Here is a 13,872-nt window from a genome sequence, read left to right on the forward strand (position 1 = left end):
GTACCCTCAAAGGACTACACCACACACAGGGCTTGGTAATACACATCTTTATTTCGCTGCATGTACCCGCAAACTCAACATTCTAAATAAGCCTTCAGTGCATTCTGCTGTAACACTTACGTCCGGTTCTGTAGAGTCCAACTGGAGCCAAAAGGGTTCCATCATTTCTAATTCGCAAGACACTACACAAAAACACCCATATTCTACCCCTCTCCCTTAAGGACCAGTTCTCCTTCATGTCACATCATCTCTCCACATAGGGGCCCCTTTCACTAGCATCTGATTCTGCTTAGGCAACACGTCTCTCTGCTCCCTGGCTCCTCTTGCTGCGGCTGTGATTTGTCACTCTCTCTGCTTTCCACCTCCACTGCTGTCAGGGCTTGTTGCGATGGGTGTCGTCATGATCACTGGCTGCAGGTATCTTTTCTGAGTGGGAGCAAGTTCATCCTGATACAGTTAGTAGACACTCAGTAATGGGATAGCAATCTCCGCCCAGCTCCACTCTAACACACCCTCCTCAATAGAATAAGATCCAATGTAGGAATGTATCCTGCAGGACTCTAGGCTATGCCACTCCACAAGTGCATATTTAGGTATTTGTACATTTTGAATTCAAAACATTTTAGTTTAGACATATGGAAAATCTTTGAAAATCTCTCCTAAACAGTGAGTTAATGCTCCAAGAACCCGCACTAGGACAGCCATATTAATTACATTATGATGTCTTTGATAGAGAACTGATTTTACAGATTTTTTTTTCTTTTTGACCTCAGATTTAGTAAAATGGACATTTCCTGAGCCACTTCCTGAGTCCTATCTACAGTGAATGCCTAGTTTTTCTTGGAGTCGGTGGTCTTGTAGAAAAAAAACTAATATTTGTGATTATTTATTTAAAATATGCAGTTTAACAATTATGCATTCTTCTTTTTAAAATATTTGGATAACATTGTTCGAATGAAAGAAAGCAACGTGTTCTAAAAGTTCTTTTTATTGTGATCAGGATATTTTCCAGAATGTGAGCCATCTGCCAACCTTTAGCTCTCCTGCTATCGAGACCCACATTCACCGCATTCCCGGCCTGTCTCAGAAGTTTATTTACATGAACGATGATGTCATGTTTGGGAAGGACGTTTGGCCAGATGATTTTTTCAGTCACTCCAAGGGTCAAAAGGTAATGTGCATTTTTAACACAAAGTAATCTTGGAACTTTGCAAGATAATGTTTGACTTAACTTAACGCACCGTTTGGTTTGCAACTTCTGTAGGAAAGAATTGTAAAAACAACAGATTTTTTTAGGTAATGTTATTAAACTACTGGTATTCGTTTGACTTCGCACAAACTTCTAGCTTTATAGCACAGGCTGTATGCAGTGCTGTTATGTGTAGCAGAAGCAATCTTTATAAAAATAAAACAAATCAAAGCGGGTGGATGATAAAACATAGGGATACATTTGTATTCACAATAATGTGGTGTGAAAATGTTTCACTACATTGGTAGCCAATGGGATCTGTCCCCCTGTTTGTTTCCAAAAGCTTCCAACACTCATAGGACATTTGACTAGAAATTAGGCAACTTATAGATATTTACTGTTAGATCTGGGGGTCTCTAGTTGGCAGAGGTAAGTACCTTAGACCAAGTAGGGACCCTTGCTTCTAGTCAGGGTGAAGGAATACACACAGTAGACAACCTCCGCTCTCCCTCTAGGTAGCTTGGCGCGAGCAGGCAGGCTTATCCCCAAGGCAATGTGTATAATATTTTCACTTAACACAACAATAATCCCCAATCCACCACAAACTGAGACCACACAGGTAAGTATATTTTATAAAAATATATATCTTTATCTAGTTGCAGGCAGTAAAAAGCAGTAATACACGATAATCACTTCTTCAGGTAAAGGTTGCACTTAATCTCAATGGTTGCAGGTATGTAGGAAGTCTCTTAATAAAAGATAGTCTCAAGTCTCTTGTCTCAGTGTTAAAAATAATACCTTGAACTCATATCACATCAGCTCTATAAAAATGAGCAAAATCTAGCAATGCCATAGGTGAATTACTCCAATGAATCAGCCCACAAAGCAATGGGCCTCAAGCGCTGCAAGCGCGCCTTACCCGCGGTGCGGGGAACTCCTTGATGCCAATCAGCGTGTCCTCGCGCCTCAGGCGCACCGCGCCGCTCAGAGCTTACTCGCTCTCAGCCCCGGCCGGTCTCAGCAGCCTCTCCGCCCGCTCTCAGTCCTTCGGGAGCGGCGGGGAGCAGAGACGGCAGGCCGGGGGCTGGGACACTTCAGGGTTTCCCTCGGCGGGGTCGGGTCAGTCTTCCCCGGTCCCGGCGGTGATCGGACGGCACTTGCAGAGGTCCCGGTGACGGGGACCAATCCTGTCGCGGCGTTTGGGGCGAGCCTCTCTGCACACCCGGGAGTCAGCCAATGGCAGTACGGCTCCCGGGACAGGCTCCCGATGACGCTCCGCTCCTCAGCCAATCACGGCACAATAACACTGATGATGCTGCGCCGCACGGGCCTATCCCGTCGTGGCGTTGGTGAGGGGGCTCGGCTCCTCCAACCAATGGGAGCGCGGCGGCTTCGTTCTTCGGCCTCGCAGCTCCGATCAGGACGGCAATTTGAAAAGAGGTTTTCTGGCCCCGGGCTGCGGCGGTGATCAGGCGGCAGATGGTTTTCGAGGGCGTCGATCACGGAAAGACGCCCTCTTGGCCTCACAACCGTTCTTGAGTAGATTCCACGAGGGGAGGCACCACAGACCTCCGACCCTCGCTGGGAATGTGCCGATGAGCACACCGATCCCTTCTTACACTCAGCAGTTCAGCACCACACGCTCCAGGTCCGAAATAGCACGGTCTTGTAGCAATTCTTGGCAAAGCTTTAGGAACCATTAACCCTGGGTTCCCAACAGGAGGCCAGTCTTCTCAGGCCCTTGGAGATTCAGTGAAGACACAGCACACAGCAAAGTCTTGGCAGTTTCAAGCAGGTAGGGTCACAGCACACAGCAAAGTCCCTTTCTCCTCCTCAGCTTTCAATTGCAACAGCAGAACAGGTCAGCCCTTATAGCACACAGCAAGGCAATCTTCCTTTAGTTCTCCAGCAGTCCTTCTTCCAGCAGAGGTTCCTTCTTGATTGTAGAATCTTAGAATCTAAACTTCTGTAGTCAGGGGTCCTTCCCTTATACCCCTCACAGTCTTTGAAGTCTTTGTGCAAGTGGGCCCTGAGCCCGGTCTAAACCAGTTCTGGGGGTTGCTGGAGCACTGAGGTGTTTCTGGTTTTCTTCTTCCTGTCAGCTTCAGGGTCAGAGGTGACAGTTGGCCGGCAGGAGGGGGAGCCAGCATGGTGGTCAGGCAGGCACAGCCCGGCACTATCAGGCGCTTCCTCCTCCCCCTTCCCTGGCAGCAGAGGCTGCCTTTCATCCACGGGCTGACCCCGACCCCCCTCCTCCAGGGGCTCTGCAGCCCCTGTCACACCCAGACCAGACAGTCAATCCACAAACAGGCCCAAGCACACAGAAAGGTTTAGACAAGAGAACAGCCACTTTCTAAAAGTACTATTCTCAAACACAGGATCTAAAAACAACCTTCACTAAAAGATGTGTTATTAAATTCTGAGTTCAGGGATATCTTTCACTTATGTCCCATCTTGTTCCTATGAGAAGATAGGCTGGGATCCATTGGGACCAGCCTCCCCCATGTTATTCTATGGAGCAAGATAGCCTTACAGCAGTGAGCGCACAAAATGGCTGCTGCCCACTACCAGAGCATGTGACCTGCACTAGTACATGCTCTACCTTATCCATACACTGCACCCTGCCCAGGGGGGTACCCTGAGCCTTCCATCGGGGTGACTGATGGGCACAGACAGGGAAGGGTTAGGCCCAGCCAGTGGAGACACTGGCTAGGGGGACAGGGCAGTCCACTGACTGCACACAGGCCCTGCGCTGGCAGGCCTGAGTCACCTTTTTAGGGCTACTCATGTGGGTGGCGCAATCTGCGCTGCAGGCCCACTAGTAGCATCTGTCATCACCAGCCCTGGCACACATAGTGCACTTTACTAGGGACTTCATGGTGATGCAAATATGCCAATCAGGTATATTTAATCAATATGGCAATTTACAGAGGGAGCACTTACACTCTGGCACTGATCAGCAGTGGCAGAGTGTCCAAAACATCTAAACCAGCAAAAACGAAATCCAGCACAGCATCAAAAATACATGAGTCAGAGGCAAAAAGATGGGGGAAAAACCACGCCAAGGGTGTCAGGTCTAACACGTGTCCCCTCCAGCTGAAAGTGGGGAGAACTACCCAACCTCTTGGGAGTCCTCATCACTAAGGCGGAAGAATCTGGACAGACCATCAGCATTGGCGTGTTCTGTACCAGGGCGGTGCTCCACCGTAAAGTCCATCCCCTGTAGGGAAATGGACCACCTCAACAGTTTTGGATTCTCACCCCTCATCTGCATTAACCATCTGAGGGGCCTGTGGTCGGTCTGAACACGGAAGTGAGTCCCAAACAGGTAGGGCCTCAGCTTCTTCAGAGCCCAGACCACAGCGAAAGCTTCTCTTTCAATGGCACTCCATTTCTGTTCCCTGGGGATTAGCCTCCTGCTAATGAAAGCCACTGGTTGGTCTCCGCCCTCATCATTGATCTGTGAGAGTACTGCTCCCACGCCTTGCTCTGAAGCGTCAGTTTGCACAATGAACTCACTGGAAAAGTCAGGTGCCTTAAGCACCGGTGCTGTGCACATGGCAGCTTTGAGGGTGTCAAAAGCAGTTTGACAGGCCTCAGTCCAATTCACCTTCCTGGGCTGATTCCTAGATGTCAGCTCTGTCAAAGGGACCACAATAGTGCCATAACCTTTGACAAACCGTCTGTAATACCCGGTGAGACCTAAAAAGGCTCTCACCTCAGTCTGGGTCTTGGGGGGCTCCCAAGCCAGAATGGTATCAATCTTCGCCTGTAGGGGCGCCACCTGGCCGCTCCCCACCTGGTGTCCCAAGTACACCACCGATCCCTGCCCTATCTGGCATTTACTGGCCTTGATAGTGAGGCCTGCCTTCTGCAGAGCCTTCAACACTTCAGAGAGGTGTTGCAGGTGTTCCTCCCAAGTGGAACTGAACACAGCAATGTCATCCAGGTAGGCTGCTCTGAATTGCTCCAGCCCCGCCAGTACCTGGTTGACCAATCTCTGAAATGTGTCAGGGGCATTTTTCTACCCAAAGGGCATGACACGGAACTGGAAGTGCCCCTCTGTTGTGGAAAATGCTGACCTCTCCTTGGCCCCCTCGGTTAAGGCAATCTGCCAGTACCCTGAAGTCAAATCAAAAGTGCTCAGGTACTGGGCAGCTCCCAACCGATCCACCAGCTCATCAGCTCTGGGGATGGGGTGCACGTCAGTCTTGGTGACCGCATTGAGCCCACGGTAGTCCACGCAGAACCGGATTCTGGGGTGCCACCTGGGGTAGCAGCTTTCTTAGGCACTAAGACCACTGGGCTAGCCCAGGGGCTGCTGGAGGGCTCAATAACCACTAGCGCCAACATCTTGGAAACTTCTTCCTTGATGCTGGCTCTGACCTTGTCAGCCACCCTGTAAAACTTCTGTTTCACAGGCAGACTGTCTCCAGTGTCCACATCGTGGACGCACCACTTGGTGACACCTGGGGTCAGGAAGAACAGGGGGGCGAACTGACCCAAGACTTGGCGACAGTCCTCCTGCTGCTCTGGGGTCAGGGTGGGGGAGAGGACCACACCATCCACTGACCCATCTTGCTCCTTGACTGCCAGGAGGTCAGGGAGAGGATCACTATCCTCCTCCCCTCCAGCATCTGTAGCCATGAGCATAGTCACTTCAGACCTCTCAAAGGGGGGCTTGAGGCGGTTCACATGTAGCACTCTCAGGGGCTGCCTGGGAGTCTTCAGGTTAACCAAATAGGTAACCTCGCTCTTGCGCTCCACCACCTCATATGGCCCAGACCACTTGTCACGGAGCCCACAAGGCTCCACTGGCGCCATCACCCACACTTTCTGACCAGGGTGGAACTCAACCAGAGAAGTGTTCTGGTCATACCACCTCTTCATTTCCTCCTGGCTAGCCTCCAGGTTCTCTTGAGCGAGCTTCCTGAAGCGCTTGGTCTGGTTGCGAATGGCCAGCACATAGCTGAACACATCCTGAGGGGTTTTCCCACGGGATTTCTCCCACCCCTCCTACACCAGAGTGAGAGGCCCTCTGACAGGGTGGCCATACAGCAACTCAAAGGGACTGAACCCTAAGGATTTCTGAGGCACCTCCCTGTAGGCAAACAACAGGCATGGTAACAAGACGTCCCATTTCCGCCTCATGGGCTCTTCCAGGCCCATAATCATGCCCTTCAATGTGCGGTTGAATCTTTCAACCAACCCATTTCCTTGAGGGTGGTAAGGAGTGGTGAATTTGTATGTCACCCCACACTCATCCCACAGGGACTTCATATACCTAGAAATGAAGTTTGTCCCCCTGTCTGAAACCACCTCCCTGGGGAACCCCACACGGGAAAAGATCCCCATCAGGGCACGGCCCACCACTGGGGCGGTGACTGTCCTGAGCGGGATGGCTTCCGGGTACCGAGTGGCATGGTCCACCAAGACCAGGATAAACCTGTTGCCTAGGGCTGTCTTGGGGTCCAGGGGCCCAACGATGTCGATGCCCACCCGCCCAAAAGGGGTGCTCACCACAGGAAAGGGTTGGAGGGGTGCCACGCACTTCCCTCCGCTCTTGCCACTGGCCTGACAAGTCTGGCAAGATTTACAAAAGGCAGAGACGTGCTTCTTCATCTGGGGCCAGTAGAAATGGGTGACAAGCCTGTGATAGGTCTTGTCTTGCCCCAGATGTCCTGCGAGAGGCACGTCATGAGCCAGACCCAGTAGGAAGTTCCTGAAGCGCTCCGGTACTACCAGCACACGGGCTGCACCGGGCTCAGTGAACTTAGGCTCACTATAAAATAAGTCATCCTCACAGTAGATCAAATGCTCCTTGGACCCCAGGCCTGCTGCCTGGTCTGCAGCCTGCTGCCGCACACCAATCAGAGAAGGGCACTCCTTCTGAGCCTGGCAGAATTCCTCCCTGGAGGGACCACCCTCTTGCTGCCACTGGGACAGCTCAGGCAATTCCCCCAGTTCGGCCACCTGCTCCCTTGTAGGTTCCAGGGCATCCCCCTCAGGGTCTGCTTCCTCCTGGACCGTGGGAACAGTGGGGGCTGGTTTCCCGCGCCCTCTACCCCTTCCTCTCTTGGCAGGTTCCTGGGCCATTGTTCCAGGCTCCAGCTCTGCTAATCCGCCCTCTCTGGCTGTCATTGCTCGGGTGGACACACAGATCCACGCAGGCAAACCCAACATTTCCAAGTGAGTCCTGTGCTCCACCTCTTTCCATGGAGAGCTCTCCAGGTCATTACCTAATAGACAATCTACAGGCAAGGCATCACTTACAAAAACTTCCAAAATACCGGAGACTCCTCCCCAGTCAAATGAAACATTTGCCAACCTGCAGAGGTGCACTGAATTGTCAGACGCCACCACAGGCCGGCGTACCTTGGGAATGATCTGCTCTTCAGACACCCACTGACACCTGACAGATGTCACGCTGGCCCCTGTGTCTCTCAGAGCCTCTATCTCCTTTCCATTGATGGTCACCCTCTGCCGGTATTTCTTAGTGTTTTTGGGCAGCAAGGTTTCCTGGGCCATCTCTCGGTCTCCTAAAGAGACAAGGGTCATCACTGCTAACCCCTCCTCCCCACTAGAAATCAAATCCCCTCCCAAAGCTACACTGGCCAACGCCGGAGCTGGAGCACCAGTGGGTGCTGGAGGTTTCTTTGGACATTTGGGGGCAATGTGCCCCACCTCCCTACAGGCATAGCAAGTAGGCGGGGGCCTTTTGTCCTGCGTGCCCTTATGGGGCCAGGACTTCTTAGGCTTGGGGGGTTGAGACACCTTCTCCTGGGAACCATTTTGGGGCCCTTTGGAAGACTCCTTTTGATTACCCGTGTCCCCCCCACTCTTCTGCTGGGGACCCTGTCCACCTTTGGCTGGGGTACTTATCACCCCCTTGTGGACCCTGGTGCTGGTCCAGCGGTCCGCCTCTTTAGCAAGCTCACTGAGATCAGTTAACTTGCTATCTAAAAGATGCTGGCGCAGCTCTGGAACACATAAACTACTTAAGTGCTCCCAACTAATCAAGTGACACAACCCCACATAATCAGTAACTTTGCTGCCCTTTATCCAACCTTCCAGTGCACGCGTGTACATACTCACACACTCCACCCAAGTACTTGAATCAAGCTTCTTGAAGTTCCTAAACTTCTGGCGGTACTGTTCTGAAGTGAGCCCATACCTAAGGCACAAAGCCTCCTTCATAGCGGGGTAGGATAAAGTACCTGCTGCTTCTAAGGGTGCCAAAACATCCCTCCCAGAGGCCTCAAAATGCTTCCACAATCCTGCCCCCCAATTCTTCTCAGGCACTTCATTCATCTTTAAGGCAAGTTCATACGCTCTGAACCACGCATAAATATCCTCACCCCTCTGATAATTCTGTACCAGATCCTTTGGTATGTATAACTTACCCGCCTGTACTGGTTGTGCGCTGCCACCATTAGAACTGGACTCCTCCTTTTTGGCTTTAATGTCCAGCTCCCTCATGCTCAACTCATGAGCCAATTGGAGTTTCTTCTCCTCCAAAGCGAGAGTATTTCTTCTCTCCTGCGCCTCTTTCTCAGTTTCAAGGCGCAGTCTCCTCTCATCTGCTTGTGCTTTGAGCTTAAAAAGCTCAATCTCATGGGCCCTAGCTCTCTGATTCTCCTCCACCTCCTCTGGAGAAATAATCCTACTGGAGTGGTTGCTGCCAGTCCTAGATGCTGGCTTCCTCACTGGCAATTCACTGGACAAAAAAGCATTCTCCTGTGTGCCTCCCTCTCCAATATCAGCTTCTGGATCACCATGTTTGGCCTCCCACCAGGCCCTCAGAGCTTTCTGTAGCTCTTCTTGTTTGAGCTGCCCTTCGCTGGGCATTCAAGCTGTTTGCAGAATTTCCTCAGTTGCTCCTTATTGTAGCTGAACAACTCCTGAATTTCAAATTCAAGTTCCAATTCTACTCTCCCGCTTGGCGCTTTCTGAGACATGATGCTTCCTAACCTTTTCAACTAAAAGGTTTCACCAAAAAGAAAAAATCTTGCGCAACCTGTGCTGCTAAACTAGACTAGTGATGTACAAGAAATCACTGTAGGTCAAGTGCAAATATTAGTTCCAAATCCGCACCGCTGTCCAACAATGTTAGATCTGGGGGTCTCTAGTTGGGAGAGGTAAGTACCTTAGACCAAGTAGGGACCCTTGCTTCTAGTCAGGGTGGAGTAATATGTAGTAACTTAGTCCACGCTGATTGTGGTATTTCAAGAGGATTTAATTAGATAAGTTACAGCATTGAAGTATAGATGAAATCAGCCCCACCAGGAGCAGCCAGCAAGGCTGTCAGCCCTTCTCCAACTGTCTGCTGCATGCCCCAACATTCTAGGTGACATCAACATTATAGAGTTCCACAGTGGAGGGTGAAAAGCATGAGGGTGAAAAGCATGTAAAACATTTTAACTAAGATATTACATATTCTATTCTCTTCCAAATGAAAACAAAGATATTACAGAATACACACAGTAGACAACCTCCGCTCTCCCTCTAGGTAGCTTGGCGCGAGCAGGCAGGCTTATCCCCAAGGCAATCTGTATAATATTTGCACTTAACACAACAATAATCCCCAATCCACCACAAACTGAGACCACACAGGTAAGTATATTTTATAAAAATATATATCTTTATCTAGTTGCAGGCAGTAAAAAGCAGTAATACACGATAATCACTTCTTCAGGTAAAGGTTGCACTTAATCTCAATGGTTGCAGGTATGTAGGAAGTCTCTTAATAAAAGATAGTCTCAAGTCTCTTGTCTCAGTGTTAAAAATAATACCTTGAACTCATCTCACATCAGCTCTATAAAAATGAGCAAAATCAAGCAATGCCCGTAGGTGAATTACTCCAAAGAATCAGCCCACAAAGCAATGGGCCTCAAGCACTGCAAGCGCGCCTTACCCGCGGTGCGGGGAACTCCTTGATGCCAATCAGCGTGTCCTCGCGCCTCAGGCGCACCGCGCCGGTTAGAGCCTACTCGCTCTCAGCCCCGGCCGGTCTCAGCAGCCTCTCCGCCCGCTCTCAGTCCTTCGGGAGCGGCGGGGAGCAGAGATGGCAGGCCGGGGGCTGGGGCACTTCAGGGATTCCCTCGGCGGGGTCGGGTCAGTCTTCCCCGGTCCCGGCGGTGATCGGACAGCACTTGCAGAGGTCCCGGTGACGGGGACCAATCCTGTCGCTGCGTTTGGGCGAGCCTCTCTGCACACCCGGGAGTCAGCCAATGGCAGTGCGGCTCCCGGGACAGGCTCCCGATGACGCCCCGGTCCTCAGCCAATCACGGCACAATAACACTGATGACGCTGCGCCGCACGGGCCTATCCCGTCGCGGCGTTGGTGAGGGGGCTCGGCTCCTCCAACCAATGGGAGCGTGGCGGCTTCGTTCTTCGGCCTCGCAGCTCCGATCAGGACGGCAATTTGAAAAGAGGTTTTCTGGCCCCGGGCTGCGGCGGTGATCAGGCGGCAGATGGTTTTCGAGGGCGTCGATCACGGAAAGACGCCCTCTTGGCCTCACAACCGTTCTTGAGTAGATTCCACGAGGGGAGGCACCACAGACCTCCGACCCTCGCTGGGAATGTGCCGATGAGCACACCGATCCCTTCTTACACTCAGCAGTTGAGCACCACACGCTCCAGGTCCGAAACAGCACGATCTTGTAGCAATTCTTGGCAAAGCTTTAGGAACCTTTAACCCTGGGTTCCCAACAGGAGGCCAGCTCTTCTTAGGCCCTTGGAGATTCAGTGAAGACACAGCACACAGTAATGTCTTGGCATTTTTAAGCAGGTAGGGTCACAGCACACAGCAAAGTCCCTTTCTCCTCCTCAGCTTTCAATTGCAACAGCAGAACAGGTCAGCCCTTAGAGCACACAGCAAGGCAATCTTCCTTTAGTTCTCCAGCAGTCCTTCTTCCAGCAGAGGTTCCTTCTTGATTGTAGAATCTTAGAATCTAAACTTCTGTAGTCAGGGGTCCTTCCCTTATACCCCTCACAGTCTTTGAAGTCCTTTGAAGTCTTAGTGCAAGTGGGCCCTGAGCCCGATCTAAACCAGTTCTGGGGGTTGCTGGAGCACTGAGGTGTTTCTGGTTTTCTTCTTCCTGTCAGCTTCAGGGTCAGAGGTGACAGTTGGCCGGCAGGAGGGGGAGCCAGCATGGTGGTCAGGCAGGCACAGCCCGGCACTATCAGGCGCTTCCTCCTCCCCCTTCCCTGGCAGCAGATGCTGCCTTTCATCCACGGGCTGACCCCGACCCCCCCCCCCCTCCTCCGGGGGCTCTGCAGCCCCTGTCACACCCAGACCAGACAGTCAATCCACAAACAGGCCCAGGCACACAGAAAGGTTTAGACAAGAGAACAGCCACTTTCTAAAAGTACTATTCTCAAACACAGGATCTAAAAACAACCTTCACTAAAAGATGTGTTATTAAATTCTGAGTTCAGGGATATCTTTCACTTATGTCCCATCTTGTTCCTATGAGAAGATAGGCTGGGATCCATTGGGACCAGCCTCCCCCATGTTATTCTGTGGAGCAAGATAGCCTTACAGCAGTGAGCGCACAAAATGGCTGCTGCCCACTACCAGAGCATGTGACCTGCACTAGTACATGCTCTACCTTATCCATACACTGCACCCTGCCCAGGGGTGTACCCTGAGCCTTCCATCGGGGTGACTGATGGGCACAGACAGGGAAGGGTTAGGCCCAGCCAGTGGAGACACTGGCTAGGGGGACAGGGCAGTCCACTGACTGCACACAGGCCCTGCGCTGGCAGGACTGAGTCACCTTTTTAGGGCTACTCATGTGGGTGGCACAATCTGCGCTGCAGGCCCACTAGTAGCATCTGTCATCACCAGCTCTGGCACACATAGTGCACTTTACTAGGGACTTCATGGTGATGCAAATATGCCAATCAGGTATATTTAATCAATATGGCAATTTACAGAGAGAGCACTTACACTCTGGCACTGATCAGCAGTGGCAGAGTGTCCAAAACATCTAAACCAGCAAAAACGAAATCCAGCACAGCATCAAAAATACATGAGTCAGAGGCAAAAAGATGGGGGAAAAACCACGCCAAGGGTGTCAGGTCTAACATTTACTCTACTGTGTGACCTACTCTTAATTGGAGTGTTTTTGCTATGCAGTGTTGGCCTGTTGTGGGGTACCGATTCTAGGTATCTCACCTCAAAAAGATATATTTTTCTAGGTATCTCACCTCAAAAAGAGCTATGTAAGCCTCACAACAGTATGTCTTATTGAAAGAAAACATTGGGTCTGTAATTACCCCGTATGTGCGTGTCTGCGCTTTGTAGCTTTAAGAAAACTGGTCTCATTGGCAGACAATTGCTCACGGTGTACAGCTGTTATTGTCACTTATCTAGCACAGTTACTACCTATTTGAGGACCAATAAGGACAGTTCTAGTGATATTTATTAGGCCTGGGCGGTAAATTCCATTCCGTTTGCGGAATTTGCAGAATTTGGGCAATTTTGCGTTCCGCAGAGAATGCAAAATTGCCCAAAATTCTGCGTTCCGCGACTTTGTGTAATTTTTTGCTTGTTCGCGTTCTCAAATGCGTGTTCGCAAGATATTTCCCCCGATCACGCAAACAGCGATTGCGAACAGTAAAAAAGCATCGCGAACAAGCAATTCTGCGTGTTCACAGAATTTCTGCGTGTTCGCGGAGATTTTTTACCGTTTTGTGGAGATTTGCGCAACGCGATTTCGCAAATTCCGCCCACCCCTAGTATTCATAAAGGGTTTGTTGCCCAGATGATTACTCCGGGTCTTTTTCAGGCTGAAACAGGGTAGAAACATGTTGACTTTACTTGAGACCTGGCTGTATCCCTTCTTTTAATTTTCTGGATATTGAGGGTACTAGTAAACGCAAAACCTACCACTACACAATTGTAATCATACGCCCTTAACATTGCTTACTACATTTCATAGTAATTAGAAACCAGGGCCAACCCGCTGTCCCAGCGAAACTGGGTACTGTGTTTGGAAACGCTAAAATAGTGGTTACTTCGGATTTACTTTTATGATTAAAAAGGGCTTTAATGAATTATAAAATGCTGTTTTGGAGTCGCAAAGCTGATGTTTTAACAAATTGGAGGCTTTGTGACAGTAAATTATTTCGATACAATAGGCCTTCAGTGTTGAGCAATTGTTAGTCGCACTGGCAGCAGCAAATGTGATGTCATTTTGCTTGATAAATTGCATTGTAGGTCAACATCTGACTCTCCCAGGGACAGTGCTATGTAGCAATGTTCCAGAGCACGGCTAAAATCGGTAGTAACATTTATATGTGCAAAAATATCATGCCACAATTTAATTACGGAGGCAAGAGCACCACATATGTAACCTGGTTCGAACCTGGTCACAGTTACTCCAACAATGATTTTTCATTTCAAACATTGGTTTCGCCTCAATTGAATTTGTATTTCTAAATTGTGTACAGCTTGTGCATAATGATACAAATTTAAGAAGTCTACAGAGGCTAAGAGAGAAGTGGAAGACCGGAATGGGGAGAGAGTAGGAGTAAAAGCCCACTAAATAAATATTGTGAAGTACAGAATGTATACTAATCGATTTAAAATGCATTTACCAGACTTTTTAGCAGCACATTAAATATTTTATTGTCAATATTGGTGCAAGCTACTGTAGATGTATGTAGGAGAATGC

At 50.0% G+C, this 13,872-nt stretch overlaps 1 protein-coding gene across 1 annotated transcript in view; it reads left to right on the plus strand.

Annotated features, from left to right (window-relative positions):
- Positions 1–13,872, plus strand: part of GNPTAB (N-acetylglucosamine-1-phosphate transferase subunits alpha and beta) — a 542,239-nt gene that overhangs the window by 229,263 nt on the left and 299,104 nt on the right. Inside the window, exon 10 of the mRNA XM_078675067.1 lies at positions 1,001–1,171. Coding sequence (XP_078531193.1) covers positions 1,001–1,171 — 171 coding nt within the window. The remainder of the gene's footprint in view (positions 1–1,000; positions 1,172–13,872) is intronic.

This window comes from Lissotriton helveticus, chromosome 1_1, assembly GCF_964261635.1.
Source record: "Lissotriton helveticus chromosome 1_1, aLisHel1.1, whole genome shotgun sequence".
NCBI classification, from domain to species: domain Eukaryota; kingdom Metazoa; phylum Chordata; class Amphibia; order Caudata; family Salamandridae; genus Lissotriton; species Lissotriton helveticus.